Source organism: Spea bombifrons, chromosome 5 (assembly GCF_027358695.1).
Source record: "Spea bombifrons isolate aSpeBom1 chromosome 5, aSpeBom1.2.pri, whole genome shotgun sequence".
Lineage (NCBI taxonomy): Eukaryota > Metazoa > Chordata > Amphibia > Anura > Pelobatidae > Spea > Spea bombifrons.
Window position 1 is genome coordinate 81071744 of NC_071091.1, and position 16833 is coordinate 81088576.

At 36.3% G+C, this 16833-nt stretch overlaps 1 protein-coding gene across 1 annotated transcript in view; it reads right to left on the reverse strand.

The window, feature by feature from the left end:
* CDH2 (cadherin 2) overlaps positions 1-16833 on the reverse strand; it is a 110857-nt gene that overhangs the window by 80646 nt on the left and 13378 nt on the right. The window contains exon 2 of the mRNA XM_053467477.1: positions 14801-14912. Within this exon, the coding sequence (XP_053323452.1) occupies positions 14801-14912 (112 nt within the window). The remainder of the gene's footprint in view (positions 1-14800; positions 14913-16833) is intronic.

Genomic DNA, 16833 nt, shown 5'->3' on the forward strand with positions numbered 1-16833 from the left:
TGCGTTCCAATCATATTAAAATCTAGGTGGCCATTGTGATTGAAGGTTAAAACATTTTTTAAGGTAAGGCTCAAAACTTATTTGTAAACCCTATTTGTTTTTATTTTCCAGTTATTTCTTATAGTAGCAAATTATATATTGGCGTGGTCAGATAACAGCTAGGTTTAATGGTACAACGAATTGGGGCAATCCCAAGGTTCATCCACCTAACCTGCAGTTTCAGGGCCGGGAAGCATGCATTCTACAACTAGAACTTAAAACAATTGATAAGGCAAATCATATGCTAATTTGCCTCGCTGAACTGTATAAACGTAAAGTTCTTATTCTCGCTTTAAAATGAGTGCTAGCCATTCAATGTCAGCAATTGGTTTTAGTGCCGGAAGAGGGTCATTTATCCAGCGGACATCCTATTCTTTGCCCTCCACCTCTTCAAGATCATTTAGCTCCAGGCTGACCAGCTTTGTGTAGACACATGGGCTTTTGTCTAATGTAAGCCAGTATTCTGTAACGCCATTGTTTTAACAGGTTCACAGCACCCAGTATATGACTGTCGAAGGTCTATACCCTGATGAAAAGGACAGTACCAAAAATGGACAGTACCAATAATTATCAAATTAAAGTCTAGTTCTAAATATAAGCTCATGTCTAGTCCATAAGTGTTTAGATTGAGAGAAGTAAAATACAGTCCTGAACATGTTCTTTAAAAAATAACAGTAGTTTCATTATCGTGTGAGCATGAACCACAATCTGCAAATTTATTATGGCACTCAGAACCTCCTGATACCCAAAGCAAGAACATCAAAATACTCATGACAACAAGCCAAATAATGTATATGATTATAAACTCTGTAAACTCCATTAAACATTTTGAACTGGAGGAATAGGCAATTAGTATTGACCTTCAATAGAACATATTGGATTGAACAGATCAATAAAATGTTTTGTCTACTAAGGGTCAAAGTGACACAAAACAACTGAATGGAAGGTTTTTACTCTGAAACCATTTTCCTTCATTGGTGATCAGTGCTAGTTTTTGTCAATATCATTGAACATGGAAGATAGTTTGCTCATTTCTCTGGACACTTTCTTTATAGTGCAATTCTTTTGTAAATGGTTTATTGATTTTATAAATAGCAACGTGCCACAAGTGCTTTAAAATGCATATTAATAGAAAAAAACAACATATTCTTGATAGCCCCTTGAATGTAAATTTCCTATAGCAGGGACACCAAACTATAACAATACTGAAAGCCAGTCCATTTTGTCAGACCCGAGAGAGAGCATTCTACCAACAGGGAGAGAGTGAAATATGTTAACTTTTTTAGAGCTGAAACGAATCGATAAAATCGATAATAATCGATAACGGAAATCATCGATAACGATTTCCGTTATCGATTAATCGAGTGATCAATTCGTTGTTGGAGCACTCGGCTCCTTTTACTTACCTCCGCGAGCGTTCCCCGCTTCTGCTACACGCTCTGCAGTCTCCGCCTTCTTTTAGCTACGTGACGGATGTGACGCGTTCCGGAGGTAAGTATTCTTCATGTCTATGTGCACGGATCGCACAGAGCCACTCGCACAGAGCGAATCGCTCTGTGCGAATGGAGCCACTCGCACAGAGCGGTTCGCTCTGTGCGAGTGGCTCCACTCGCACAGAGCGGTTCGCTCTGTGCGAGTGGCTCCACTCGCACAGAGCGGTTCGCTCTGTGCGAGTGGCTCCATTCGCACAGAGCGGTTCGCTCTGTGCGAGTGGCTCCATTCGCACAGAGCGGTTCGCTCTGTGCGAGTGGCTCCATTCGCACAGAGCGGTTCGCTCTGTGCGAGTGGCTCCATTCGCACAGAGCGGTTCGCTCTGTGCGAGTGGCTCCATTCGCACAGAGCGGTTCGCTCTGTGCGAGTGGCTCCATTCGCACAGAGCGGTTCGCTCTGTGCGAGTGGCTCCATTCGCACAGAGCGGTTCGTGAGTGTGGGTGCAGGGCAGAGTGGGGGTGGGGGTGCAGGGCAGAGTGGGGGTGGGGGGTGCAGGGCAGGAGACTGGGTGCAGGGCAGAGTGGGGGTGGGGATGCAGGGTGTGAGTGTGGGTGCAGAGCAGAGTGGGAGACTGGGTGCAGGGCAGAGTGGGGGTGGGGATGCAGGGCAGGGTGTGAGTGTGGGTGCAGGGCAGAGTGGGTGCAGGGCAGAGTGTGAGTGTGGGGGCAGGGCAGAATGTGGGGGCAGGGCTGGGTGCAGGGCAGAGTTAGAGACTGGGTGCAGGGGCACAGTGCAAAGTGCTGGGTGCAAAGTGCCAGTGCTGGGTGCAAAGTGCCAGGGCTGGGTGCAAAGTGCTGGGTGCAAAGTGCCAGGGCTGGGTGCAAAGTGCAAAGTGCTGGTGCAAAGTGCTGAATGCTGGGTGCAAAGTGCTGGATGCAAAGTGCCAGGGCTGGGGCAAAGTGCTGGGTGCAAAGTGCTGGGTGCAAAGTGCCAGGGCTGGGTGCAAAGTGCTGGGTGCAAAGTGCTGGGTGCAAAGTGCTGGGTGCAAAGTGCAAAGTGCTGGGGCAAAGTTTCTTGAACAGTAATAGTCCACCTCTTTTCAGAATGTTTGGGGTTATTTTGTTTCATAAATATTGTGTTTGGGTTCTTGTACTTTGAAAATATTGTTTTTTATTACATCATAACAAAATAAGAATGTTAATGTAAATTTTAAGTTGTTTTTTAACATCCAGTTCATTAAATTCTTTTAAATAAACGAAAAATTTGCATATTGTTTTTTTTTATCCGATTAATCGAAAAAATAATCGGCCGATTAATCGATTATTAAAATAATCGTTAGTTGCAGCCCTAAACTTTTTAAATGTGATACTTTGGGTTTGGAATAAATATTCAATGAGAAGAGAGCACAAGCTAAGCATCTTAAGCAAGCTTAATGTGCAGGGTCCCAAAACTTGGTCTATGGCTGAAATGAATACCTTTCTCTGAGCCAACATATAAAGAACATAGGAAGTTATTATATAAGCTTTGAAGACATCATGGGTCTCTAAATTTGAATGGAATCTAGTGTCCCAACAAACACAGTTTGTCTATTGATAAACTAAATACTAGATCTATATATATATATATATATATAGAGAGAGAGAGAGAGGGAGAGAGAAAGATAGATAGATAGATAGATAGATAGATAGATAGATAGATAGATAGATAGATAGATAGATAGATAGATAGATAGATAGATAGATATAGTACATAAAACAACACTGCTTGAAACAAGACATCAGCTCAGATCAAGGATCTAGGCCTTCCCTGAACATGCTATGCGCATATTGACGTTTTTCATTTTGTCAGATACTTTCGGAAACTCAGCAAAACATGAAGCCTGTTCAACACAAAATGAGATGACGTCACTAGTGCCAAACAACCCTGTATAAATCACTTAGATTTCTCATTCTTTTTTGTTATTCACATGACCTGCTTTTCACAAAGAGCTGAGGCAAATCAGAGCATTCCAGGCATAATGCTAAAAAGCCGGCAGAGACCATTCATCAGAAGCTTTAGAAACAATAGCTGACTAGTAACGGATCATCTCTGAGCAAAAGCAGACAAGCCAGGAAAGCTCTGGTGCTTTTTATTTCACACAAAAATTACAGTGGGAAAGAACGCAGGTTAGACAAGCAATGCAGGCATGCAGAGTGCCTCCCCATTATTTCAAACAGTGACCCGTTTAGCGTCTCAATTGATTCTAACTCGGCTGCTTAATGCCCTTTTCTTTCTGGGGAAGCTAAGTGACCTAACAAAATTAACTGTGCTCGCTGCATCCTGAGTCTACAGTGAAGAACACAAAGAAGAAGACGTTCCTTAGATATCACAAGAAATGCAGCTGGAGTATGTAGTGATGTAGTACTTCATTGTGTTCCATTTCAACCCGTCTATTAAGTAAATATAATGTATACCATCACTGAACTGCAAATTTATCAAAATAATAGCAAAAACAGAGAACATGATATGATATCAGAATAAGGTTGCGCCCAAAAACATGTCCCCAAAGGGTAACTAAGCAATGCTGACAATATCCTAGTTTTAAACGCTATTACAGTGTAAATTGCATGTATAATAATTCATCACATGCAGTGAACATCATAAGGGGGTATTTAAAAACTACATCTGGTTAAGTTAGCCAATGTCAGATAATAGGATGCTAATAATGACACTTACATAGAAATCAATAATACAAAAGAGGTTATGTTCACTGGCCATAGCTGTGTTATATAATTTTCCTAAAAACCTTTGAACATCCATTCAGTGTTAAATCCTCTGTATTAATAGTATAAGAGATAATGCTATTCATTGAACACTACAGTAAATTTAAATTTAAATTTGGCACTGATTTACAAAAAAAACCTGTAAAATTCTCTGAGAAAGTCCATACTGTGATGATGTTGTTTAAATGGCATTGAGCGTGTAGGCATTACCCTTTATATGCTCTTAAACCATGATGAAGAAGACAATATGGCTCACATGGGGACATAATGTAGGATTATGTTAAAGTAAATTAAGTTGTTGTAAGGAGAGGACTGGTTATATTTAATATAACTATTGTGATATTTTTTTGTACACGAATTTCTTGTAAGGATCCAAACTCCTTATATTCATCAGTTGCATGGACACAGCACTGTCCCTTGGAGCGATCCAAGCTAGGGAAGCGAAGCGTATACTTCATTACAGATTATTGATCTGACAAACAAAGAGCTCACATTCAATTGATTAGTTCTTACAAAGGCCCTTTTTGGCAAGTCATGTGTAATGAGTTGAAATTGGGGGTAGGCTGCCTTAAGTAAATGTACCCTTAAGTAAATGTGCTATGTAAAGTAATATTCAGTAGCATAGAGCTTCATCTGTATTAATACGTCTTTGTTAAATCCGCTTAAACAACAAGCAGATAATATGTAAAATATTGCTATTGCTACTGTAAGCAGCTACATGCTAAAGATCAAATTGTTCAGGATGCTTTGCCCTGGGGAGGTCTTGCAGCTGCGACAGGACTCCCTGTTGACTGCGGCATGCTGGCAACTGACAGTCGGGAAAATTGATTAGGTATCGGTTGTGGGGGTGGGGTAGAAAGCTTATCGCATCGCCTATTGTCTATAGAGTGGCTGTAGAGTAGGCACCTTGCAGAGTACTGTATCTTTACAATTCTAATTCTACCGGAGGTGGTTTCAAACATACTAAAGAATATTTATATTGTTACTTTAAAATCCAGCCTATATTATTCAAACCTTTTCTTAATTTAGCACAAGAGCTTGCTTATAAAGTCCAAATACTGTTTTCGGGGGTTAAAAACAAAATGGAAATTGGCATTAATCGCTAAGCCTGAGCTATCCTAGTCTATTTTCAATCCTATTAGCAGCCTTAAATTTACATAATCTAAATTTTTTAGCAACTGTCAAGAGTGGAGCTTTTAGTGGAAGATAACATTGAAATGAAAGCAATGCAACATCAGAAACTAGTGAAATATTACGGGATATTAAAATATGTATCACAGATGTACTCCCATTTTCCTAGAACACTAGAATCTTAAATTTAATAAGCACAATATATAAAAAAAACTATATTTTATGGGAAGCCTACATTGCCTTTGTTCTTATAATATCACTGACACCGTAGAACGTTAATACATTCCCTCAAAGATCAAGTATAATATATTTTAAGGGCATGAATACAATACGCATTCACAATATTTTATTATAGTATGAAAGAAATAAAGGTGTAGCATGTCTGCAAACAGATATCCATGCAGGTAAAGCAAAATCCACACCTACTGTAATTATAAGCATTTTAAAGATATTGCAGAATACAAAACAATGTATGCGAATGAATACACCAGTGGCGCATTCATGAATGTAGGTTGTGCAAGCACTCACCTAATTACCACCTTGCATCATGTTTTTGCCTTTGCCTCTTTTAATAGATCCTAAAAAGACGTTATATGTGTTTTCACTTTTAATTTGATATGAAGGAACTGGCATTAACAGCACAGAACATTTTGCAAAAAACAAAAGCAGTTATTCTAGAACGCATAATGAATTATAGCAGAACAACCCAGTTAATGGGTTCCAACAAGTACATTACTTGATCCCATGGCTTAAGATAATGGAGCAGGTTAACATTAATAGAGAGAGAATAGTATCAACAAGGTCATAGAAAACATTCCATTTTGAGTTATTTAATATTACGTCTCAAATAAAAGCAAAGCATAATGAAATAAAGGTGATATAGTTATTAGAGCTGCATTATGGTACATGCTTTCATGATCACTCCACTATCCTCTCAAAGAATACAATGAAAGGCAGACTTAAACGCACTGAAAAGCTCCAACTTTATTTTTTTATTCACTTAAATTGGAACTCACAGTCATCTAAGAGTGGATATTAGCAGCATTTATTTAATTCAATTACAAAATAAATTATGTAGAAACATAATTTATATAGATATTTATTAATTTATTTCAGCATAGAACATTTGCTTTTTCAAATCTTTATATAAATTTTTGTTATGTTACAGTATATTGCGAAATTCTAGAAATCTGGTAAGAAAAGAAAAACGGGAGAAAGAAAGAGAGAAAGAAAGTTTGGAATGTTACTGATAACAACTTGAAGCGGTGCTGAAATGTTATTCTACAAGGAACTGTGTCAAAATAGTTTGGATACAGTTTGAAGAGATAAAACCAGCTGCAAACGTTAGTGAGTACAATGTGTAACCAAACCACATTTCCACATCCTGTCATTGAAAATCAGACTTTGCTAAGGAAAGGTATGAGAACGGCAGATGGTAAAGACAGTTGAGAAAGGATTTAAAGCTGCAAAGTACTATAGAAAATATAATAGTCTTAATATTAACAAGTATGTTCAAAATCATATCTAGGTTAAAGGGACACTCCAACCACTGCAGTGTTCTCTTTTTGCAAGTGCATTGAGGATTCTGCAGAATCCACCATATGAATTTGCATTTCGAGTCTTAGGAGATAACTAAACATATCTCCTTCTACCTATGCCCATGTGTTATACTGACCAGTCAGTGCCAAAGATGGCTTGACGAGGGTTTCCCGAAGGGGCATCTAACTACGTAACACTGATTTCCATGAAAGTGATTTCCTGCCACTGATTGGCTACTTCAGGCAGCAAATGAGTGGAGTGAAACAGGACAAGGGGCCTGCACTCTAGCTCTGGAGCTGCAACTTATTTTTTAAAGGGTTAAAGAATGTATATTAAAGTACTAAACTGCAGTGTCCCTTTAACAGTATTTTGTCTGGACATACTGTATCTAATACTTTCATTATCTTTGTGTTTCTAGGGAACTCATTAGTCCCTGAAATACTTAGCAGTGGGAAATCAAATTAAACTTTGATACTTCATTTAAAAAAAAGAGAAATTAACAGAAAATGTATAAACACTGCCCTAATAATATCGACATACAGTAACTAAGATGTAACATGCTAAGGAGCAGTGGAATATGTAGACCATAAAACACAAGGCTGTGCTTGTGTCTGTAATATGTGCAATGCAAACAATAAAATTAATGTTACATAAAATGAGGTTTTCCGTTAAATATAGTCTCCACATAGATGCTAGATTTCTAGAACAAAGAGACTAGAGAAGGGAATCCACCCACACCAACAGTTGAATACTAAACATTAAATAAAGTATTAATAGTTGACATTTTGTTTACTTAACCCATGACCCATACAATTCAAGCCTTTAAATAAATCACTGGGTGATGTTATACGGGGAAGTACAGACACCGCTACACACAATTATGAAAACATGTGGTTTATTTCAATAAAAAATAAACATTCCAACAAGATACAAATAATTCCCTACTGGAAAAAGTTATTTTCAGAAGATATGTCGAAATGTAAAATTTCACTGAACAAAGCGTTTAAGTAGGAGGCATTTTCTCAGGATTTTCATGCACATGTTGACCTTTAATATGAAAGACATAGATACAGAGGCAATAACGTTAAATAAGCCTGATAAGCACAACATACTGATCTAGACAAGTTCCTCAAGGCCAGGTCAATGAGCTCCCGTTTTTTTTACAAAAGGTATTCTTTTTTCCATCCCTGGCTAATTAGCACTGCAATAAGACTGTGGACTACAGAGTAAGCATTGTCCTACACTGTATAATTTATGTTAAAATTGATATTTGATCGCAAAAATGATCTGCCCTTATCAAGATAGTCTATTTGTTGCGCTAACAATGCTTCAATGGTTGTTCACATTTATAAATAAAACAGTTTTCCATTCTTCTCTTGCATATCGACCTGGTCATTAACATTTGCTCCAGATTTCTTGGTGTAGAGCTCCGTACTTGCCAATAGCGGCTACATCTAATTTGCTTCACTGTTTGTGAAGAGCCATCATTTATTGGCAGTACTTAAATCAAGTTGCGGTGATTTATTAGGGGATATGATAATCAATATTCTAAAACCAATTTATGAACTTAGATCAATAGAATGTAATGAAAATGACAAACATTTATGCTGGAAGAGCCTTGTTCATGACTTGCTTATGTAGGTCAGGGTTGATGGCTTAGCCACATTTCATTCAAACAGACAACAAACTTCAGGGTCATTGTCTGGAGGCTGGGTGACAACCTCCACTTCGTGTGAACCCTCAGTGTGCCAGAGACCAAGGTCTTACTTACATCACTCCTCCTTAGTAAGCTTCAAGCACAGGGTTTAACTTACAAAACATTTCATGCCCAAATAGATCTGGAGCGTATGTCACCCAGAATTAACATCAATAAGTTCACCCCCAACCTCCTACCTTAATGCTATCTGCCCTTTTCCAAATCCTTGTATAGGTGGGGAAACTTTTGTTGAAGTCCAGCACTCATTATAATAAATGTATTATTAATCAAGTATTGCCAACAACATAGGTAAAATAGTTTTTGAGTGATTAGACTTTTAAATTGAAGAAAATATATTCCAAGGTATCCAAGTTATACATATATATCAAAAAGTACATGCGAATAAAACATTCAGTAGAAGCTTAACAAATATGCCAAGAATAACTCTCCCTGTAAACATAACAGATATTTTGCCATGTTTTATACTTATAGTAAAAATAATATAAGAAGACACACGGTAAGATTCTTGGCAGAACATTGCCAGTGAAATGGTATTTCAGTTTCAGCGAGAAGATATCACAAGACAAACTGGCCGAAAGGTATGTGAAAATCCAACATTTTTCTGTTTGCTATAAAAATAGCTTAAAAAGTGGGATGTGATGTTATATTTCATAGTGTTATGAAACAAGCATAAATGTGTCCCCACTATGAAAAAGAATGTGTCAGACTTTACATTTTTGGCTTATTATTAATTATGTAATAAAAATGCATCGCAGCTGTTTACACATTTTATTAAAAAGTCTTAGAATTATGGAGTGGGTGTTGTCAAAAGTTGAACTGTTTTGAGAAATACACCATGCCTTCTCATTTAATCATTGTGTGCGCTCAACCCTATTATATACCAAGTTCCCCTATGCTTTCCTACATCTTCTCATTCTCCCTACATTTCTACGTGGATCGTCCAGGTCCTCTACTCCTCATTGGTCCATCTCCTGTTTTGTACCTTGTAAGCCACCATAATTCTTTCTGGGGTCGATCTCTTCTATCCTCCATAATTCCCTTCCAGACCCCTTACATTTACCTGGTCTTCTTACCCCATCCTATATACTTCTCTGTATCCTGACAGCCTCTATACAGAAGCTCACCTTTAAACATCTTCTAAATATATTTTTGCTGCAGAGTCAGCTACAGAGGAACGAAGGAAATAATATTGAAATAACACTTTCAGCTGCTCTAAAATTCAAACCTTGTCATGCTTAAAATGTTCAAATGTATTAGCTCTTGCAATACATTTCATCAAAAAAAAATTAAAGGCAAATTATTGTATATTGTGTTGTTTTTGTCTTGAACAGTTTCGACTTTATTTCTTAATGGCACATAAATAAATAACATTACAAAAGCTAATTAAAGCAACCAAAATCACTGCCAGTTTCCCCACGTCTACAAGAGGCCAGAGTATTATTCCAACTAGTCTTTATACATAATGCCACTGTAACTCAATACACAATACAATTTGACACTAATTCCTATTTTTAGCTTCAGTCGTTGTTTTTTTTTTTTTATAACGCTTTCTGCCACCAGTTTGTCAGTATCTGTTGATTATAGATGCAAACTGAAATTCACCTGGCAGGCTGTATGCAAATATCTTTCTGACAGGCCGAGGAATACATGAATCATTTTGGATTAGAGCATTTGGATTCTAAGATTCTTGGAGGGAAGGAACATCGGAACAATGTATAACTGGCTTAACCCTCCGAGGTGTGAAGTAAAGTAATGTTCAATATTCAGTATATATATATATATATATATATACCAGCTGCAATTACTTCCTGTTAGGTTATACATTATTAAAATGATTATAATGTTATCAGTCCCCTATTGTAAAGTTTCGGATTATTGTTATTTGGTTTGGGAAAGGCGGGGGGAGGAGAAGGACGATAACTTCAGGACAGGAAATTGATTCAATAATGCTGGCCCTGCCACAGGCTGCCAAACAGCTCAGCTTCCTTGAGATAAAGTTTAAAACTAGACATCTGATTGACAGTTTTATTAAATGAATTTAATTATTGTCAAAGTTTCTACTATTAGACAATCTCAATTATTTGTACTAAGGAAATGACTAATCAAGATTCAAGATTCGCATGTTATTCTACACTTTTTCAAACTCATTACAAATGGCATGTAAGGGGGAAATGTGTAATTACATGTGTCCTTCCCCAAACTTGTGACTGTCTGTGATAGGTTCTTCATAAGTAAATTCTAATTCCTTTTGAAAAGAACATTGTTGGTTTTTAATTCAGACTTAGAGACTGCCATCCTCCGCACAATCTAAAATGACAGGATATAGAACTGATATGACCACAGACTTAAAAGTTAAATGAGCTGGCGGTGGTGAAATCAGGGAGGAACCCAACTATAATTTCAAGTGCCATAAAAGAGAGGTAAAACATTGCTTCTTTAAAATCTACTTTAAAAGGAAACCTTTTCATCTGCTTTTTAATTTTTGTTTGATTTATTAATCACCAATCCTTTCATCTACAAATTAGTGGATGACAAGGTCTCCTACATGTAGGGAAAATAACCCATATTTGCACATATTTGCTGGCCATATTGCTGAAAAACTATGTATGAAGTTTGATATGTCCCAGATAACTACGCATGTACATACCAGCAGACCAGTAATCACCATTAAACAATGCATTCTGGTCTTGTATGCTAACAATTCATAGCCAAAAACAGAAAATTGTATCTAATAATATAATTGCCACCTATACAAGTTCGAACAATATGGTAGGAATATTCATGAATTTCTTGTTTTATGGTTATTTTTTGGCCTATGTTTGTTACTCTGCCTAAAAGTATAAGATGGCTGCTCTAAGTGCAGGACCTGAAGTTTACAGAAACGTGGACCCATTTCCTTAATTACTCTGTACTGCACTATGCCATACGTTATTGATATATGTGTACAGCTCATAGTTAATGCTATATCTGCTATATTTAGGTAAACAATCGATTTTCTGCAGAAAATGCAGCGTGTAATTTGTGCGCTAAGGGTCATATCCAAGCATGGTGAGCTACGAGGGAGTTGTACGTCAGCAGTCCTATAACTGGAACAATATCTCCATATTATAGTTCACTAGTTAATATAGCGACATTTAGATCAGTATTTAAATTGTTAACCCTAACAAGCAGGGGTCCTTTCAAACTATATTAATTAATGTCATAATAATACATGAGATATATTTGTTTATCTCCTGTTCTCAAACAAAGGTTACTCAATTATACTGTAATCAGGGAAATATGTGGATATACATTGAGGGCTCTGTATAAAAAGTAATTTTGTGCATAGGAGTCATATAACCATAGCAACTACCTAAAGGTTCCTGCTTATTAGATCATTCCATAGATTGCCCAGGGGATAAAAAAAAAACACCTTTCCAAAGTGTGTATTAAAGTCCCCCCGGCAAACGTGAGGGACATGGAACTGTTTCTTTAATAAGATCGTACCCAAGCTTGATAAAATCAATATTTATGCTTCAGCAGCACCATATAGAAAGAAATGTAAGCTATTTCTGATATCTAAAGTTCTGGCATTTTCTGCAGCATTGTACATTAAAAAAAGATGGGAGCCAAACAAAATAAAAAAAGGCAATGACCGACCTGATCCAGAATTTTTATATTATAGAAATGTATGCATTATGAATGACTAAATAATATTCATTAAATATTAAATCTTAAATATTCATATTTCAGGTTTTTTTTTCCTACCCACATAAAGCTTTAATCGTCATAACAATTTCCCTTGGGTCAAAAAAATATTTGGGAAGTTAAGGCTACTGTACAAATACCACAACGGAAAATTCTCACAAGAACATCACTGCACCGAAGCCAAGCATTATTTGTAACAGGAAGTTCAAGAAAAACTTTTGCCATGCGTTTTTAATCTTGCTAAAGGACAGAAATGTATCCCAGAGTCGAACGTATATGTGCATGTAACATATGGCACAGTGTGAAATATGTCAGTGTGTCTTCAGATCCGTATAGACAGGAAGCTTCATCCTAATAACTGTGCTATAGTGGACTTGAATCATTGAAATGCATATCCTGTTTTGTTAAGAAATACACAGTTTACATATGTGTGCTATACCATCAGGCTTCATAGTCACATTCTATGTAAATATTCTGTTATATATTGTATTTCATTGTAAAGCAACTAAAACATTATGTTTAAAACATTGTAGGGTTTTCTGCTAGTATGGTATGTGCTATACAACTGCTAGATTGTTTTTTTTAATGGGTTTTGGTGATTTTCATGTAAAAAGTGTAAGGGATAGAGGATGCATCTAATAGTGACAAGACAAAATGCTGTTTTCCAACTCCGTCAAATTAATATCCCCATTTTTATCAGTTTATTAAGAAAAAAATATGCATTTTTATTTGAAACAGGAATAAAGGCACGTGTCATGATTTCACTTTGTTCAATTTGGTTATTTTCGGCTTAAAAGGTGTGTGCTAAAGTACTAGTAATGGTGAGGCGCATTCGAAGCTCCTCAAAGGCCACATATGGCAGATCAGACATCTGCTGTCCATCAATGGTCAGTATAGCACCTAACAACTTGCTGTGTGATTTGCTTACGACCCAGCCATGTTTATTATGTTCAAAATTAAAATGAAATGCAATGAGAAACATGATGCTATTTTCTCTCTCTCTCTCTCTCTCTGTATATATATATATATATATATATATATATATATATATATACCGTATATGCAAATATATATATATATATATATATATATATATATTTCACTTTCTAGATGTGTTGTGAATGCATGCAAATATATATAGAGGGAGAGTAGCATTGCCTGTACGGTAGTTGAACTCTTCCTTCGTCATTCAAATTAAGTTGCCAGTGGCCTTTCTATTTAAAAAATGAATTAATTATTTGGTTATCTGCTTGTTGCCTAGCACTGCTTTTAAACCCCTGAGAATTGCTCTACTCATGAAACTAAGTGAAAATGCTAACGTGAAAGGCGTATGTTGCCAAAGAGCAAAAATGCTTTAATAAAACAGATCAAGAATATACTTGTTTCAAATGTTCTTACCAAGAAGTTCAGCAACATACTATTCTTTCATCTAATTAGTAAAAGTCAACTGTATTATCCACTAATGTGGATAAAGTGAAAATAAAACGAGGACAGACTGTTGCATTAAGTTTAAATTAACTACATTTAATTCTACAAAAAACTGACAGATTGTTTTGTTTTTTTTAAATCCTGTTCTTTTACTAAACACATCACCTTTTATAAATTTATGCATTAGGCGATTAAAGCAGTGGAGGAACTGAGTACCTTAATTCAGAATCTCCGTTCATCACTTCTTCCTGCATTTAAGTTTCAATTACAGATGAAAAATGCAAAATGCACTGTGAAAATATCATTACTGTGAGCTATAGCTATACACAGTCAAGGTAAATCAAGTCTATAGCTTTTTGTTTCAAAAATCCATTCCTCTGGCACCTTCTCAATCCATCTACTGAGATTTATTTGTGAGATAGGAAACTAAAGACGGAAGACTGGTCCTTATAGTCTACTTTGAAGTACTAAAAACCAAACCTGTTTTATCATCTAACCTACATCTAAATTAATTAAGCTTCAACATTCTTAGACACAAGCAAAATAACCATAATATATGCTTGCGTAATAAAGAATAAACCTAACACAATGACGTGAGCTGCAAGGACTGGTGAAATGTTCTATCAACTGCTTGATTTTGTTTTACATTGGTATTTATTACAATATATTTTTAAAGATGTTACAATATTAATAATGTGCTGCCAATGGTTAGAATGTATATAAATAACACATCGTATGGCTGTATAGGATCTGTAACTGCCATACTTAGTTGATACAGTGGTTCTTCATGATGAGGTCACAGAAGAAGAAAAAATGTTTAAATTGTAAATTAATTTCAAATGAATTGATTACGTGTATGAGTGCGTTCCCATAGCTTTTATTGATGATTTATACGTTATGTATTGAAAATAAAAGGCATTTTAATATTCTTTTTCTCATTGTGAATTGCCTTTTGGACACTTACCATTACTTTGAAAGTGCGGCCAGCACCATGATATAAGTACAATCAAAATTTAGTGTCAATTTTCTAGAATGTTTTTGTGCACACATTTTTTGATCGCCTTACCATTTAGGAGAGGTTGCCCTTCATGTATGCTTCTGTAGATTCTGGCGTGATAAACATCCTGGAGAAATCCTGTCTTGCATAATCTAGATCCCGCGAGTGCTTCAGCTGGTCCCTGAAACGCAACAGAATATGTCTGTTATACTCCTAACAACCGACATTTCACTTGGCTCAAGCCCTTTTTTCCCAACAACCTAGTACAAGAAACTTGTTTGTCTCTAAAATGTTTACAATTAGAAATGTCAGGGCAAAGGGTTAAACTTTTTTGATAACTGGAATGGAAGGAACAAATCCCACTTGTCTGGTAAGAGCTAAACGCTAAACAATCCTGCTTCTTTTAACAATTGAACTTAACAGTCGTTGAGCCTTAAGTGGAATCATTGGGGAGAAGAGAACATTCCTTTCTAAGGAGATAAAGGCAGCAGAAACCATTTCACCATCTCTTAACTTATTTTCAGACAAAGATTCTCGAAATGTCATATCTCAGCCAAGGAATCTGGACACAGATTCGACTTAAAATGTTCTCAATAAAAGGTAATGAACTAGAGCACAAAATGAAACTTGATAATTGTAGAAAACACGTTACAGCAACACTTCTGGATAAGGTCTACATTATTTTGAAAGCATTGAGAATACCAGCATACTGTCTGGGTTATTTCAACCCTATTACATTTTCAAGGTGAACCCATTGTGGCTTTTTTGTTTTATTTTTGCAACATTTGTCTCTTATAGTGTAAAAAAAACATATGCTTTTGTGTTGTTAATAATGATCAAAAATCAATGCGTTTGCTTCTTGTGCCATTCCAAAGTAATAATACAGAAAACAGCTGAATGAAGGTTGGCCTTGAAAAGTGGGTTGTGAAAACAGCAATAAATGGTAAAAGCTTTTTAATGGTTATTTTTTTCATTGGATAAACAATGTACTACAACAAAAGAATGTATGCACCATGAAAAGAGCTTAAAATCTATAGAAACACAGTGGTGAGCATTGTCAATAAAAATGTAATTCAGTAGATGATGCCCTTATGAGAACAAGCTGGCAATTTTCTACTTTATTTGTACTTACAGAAAAAAAAAAAAACTTAACCTACGTATTGAAAGTGTCATTGATTATGGAGGTTAAGTTAAAAGAAAGGAGTTAGAATGCTGGGTATGTAAAAGATTCTGCAGAATTAATCACACTGAAAACTAGAGGACAGTATTGCCTTTTATTGCCGGGACAGCAGACAATACAGCTCCATCTGTACGTTTTCACTTTTATAGCAATGCAGGTAATACCAGTGAACGAGAGGGACGGTAGACGGAACGGAGAGCACAGAGGCGAGATTGTTTTGACGATGGCTGTAATCACTGCACATTGTCATCTGATTTCAGTACCATATACAAGGTTTTAGAGCTTGGGTACTAACCGAAATGCTCTGAAGAAAAACCTTCATTTGAACATTATTCTAATTTTTTTTTATATGGTGCCAACAGCGTTTGCAGCGTCTTTGATAATACATGGAATTTAACAAACTCAAACCAATGGGCCGAGACAAACAGATACATAAGGTAAAGGAGGACCTCCTTTCAAGCTTTCAGCATAGAAAAAAATCTATTTCTTCAAGGTAATCCGGTTGTTTCTGGTCCTACATGCCAAAGCCACAAACCACTCTATCCCTTTTGCATTTGAACACCATAAATGGAGACCGCTAATTCTTTAGTACAAAGCTTTAATAGAAATACTAGTACAAATCGTATCAAGTGTATTTGCAGATAATTTCCACATGCCCAGGCATCATATTTTAAAGGTGTATTTTCTGCCATGGCAGCATTACTGGAAAGAATATCATATTTGTGTTTTTTTTTTAATCTTCAAAATAGTTCTACCGCTGGAAAAAATGAAAAACAGCATGTATGTAGAATATGCATATCGAGACTGCAGCATTTCAATCAACGGGTTAGATCGAGAGGAAAATATTTCTGAAATAGCTAACTCTTTACCTTTTGTATATCACCACTCAAATGAGCAGCTTCTCCGGAAATCGCTGACACAG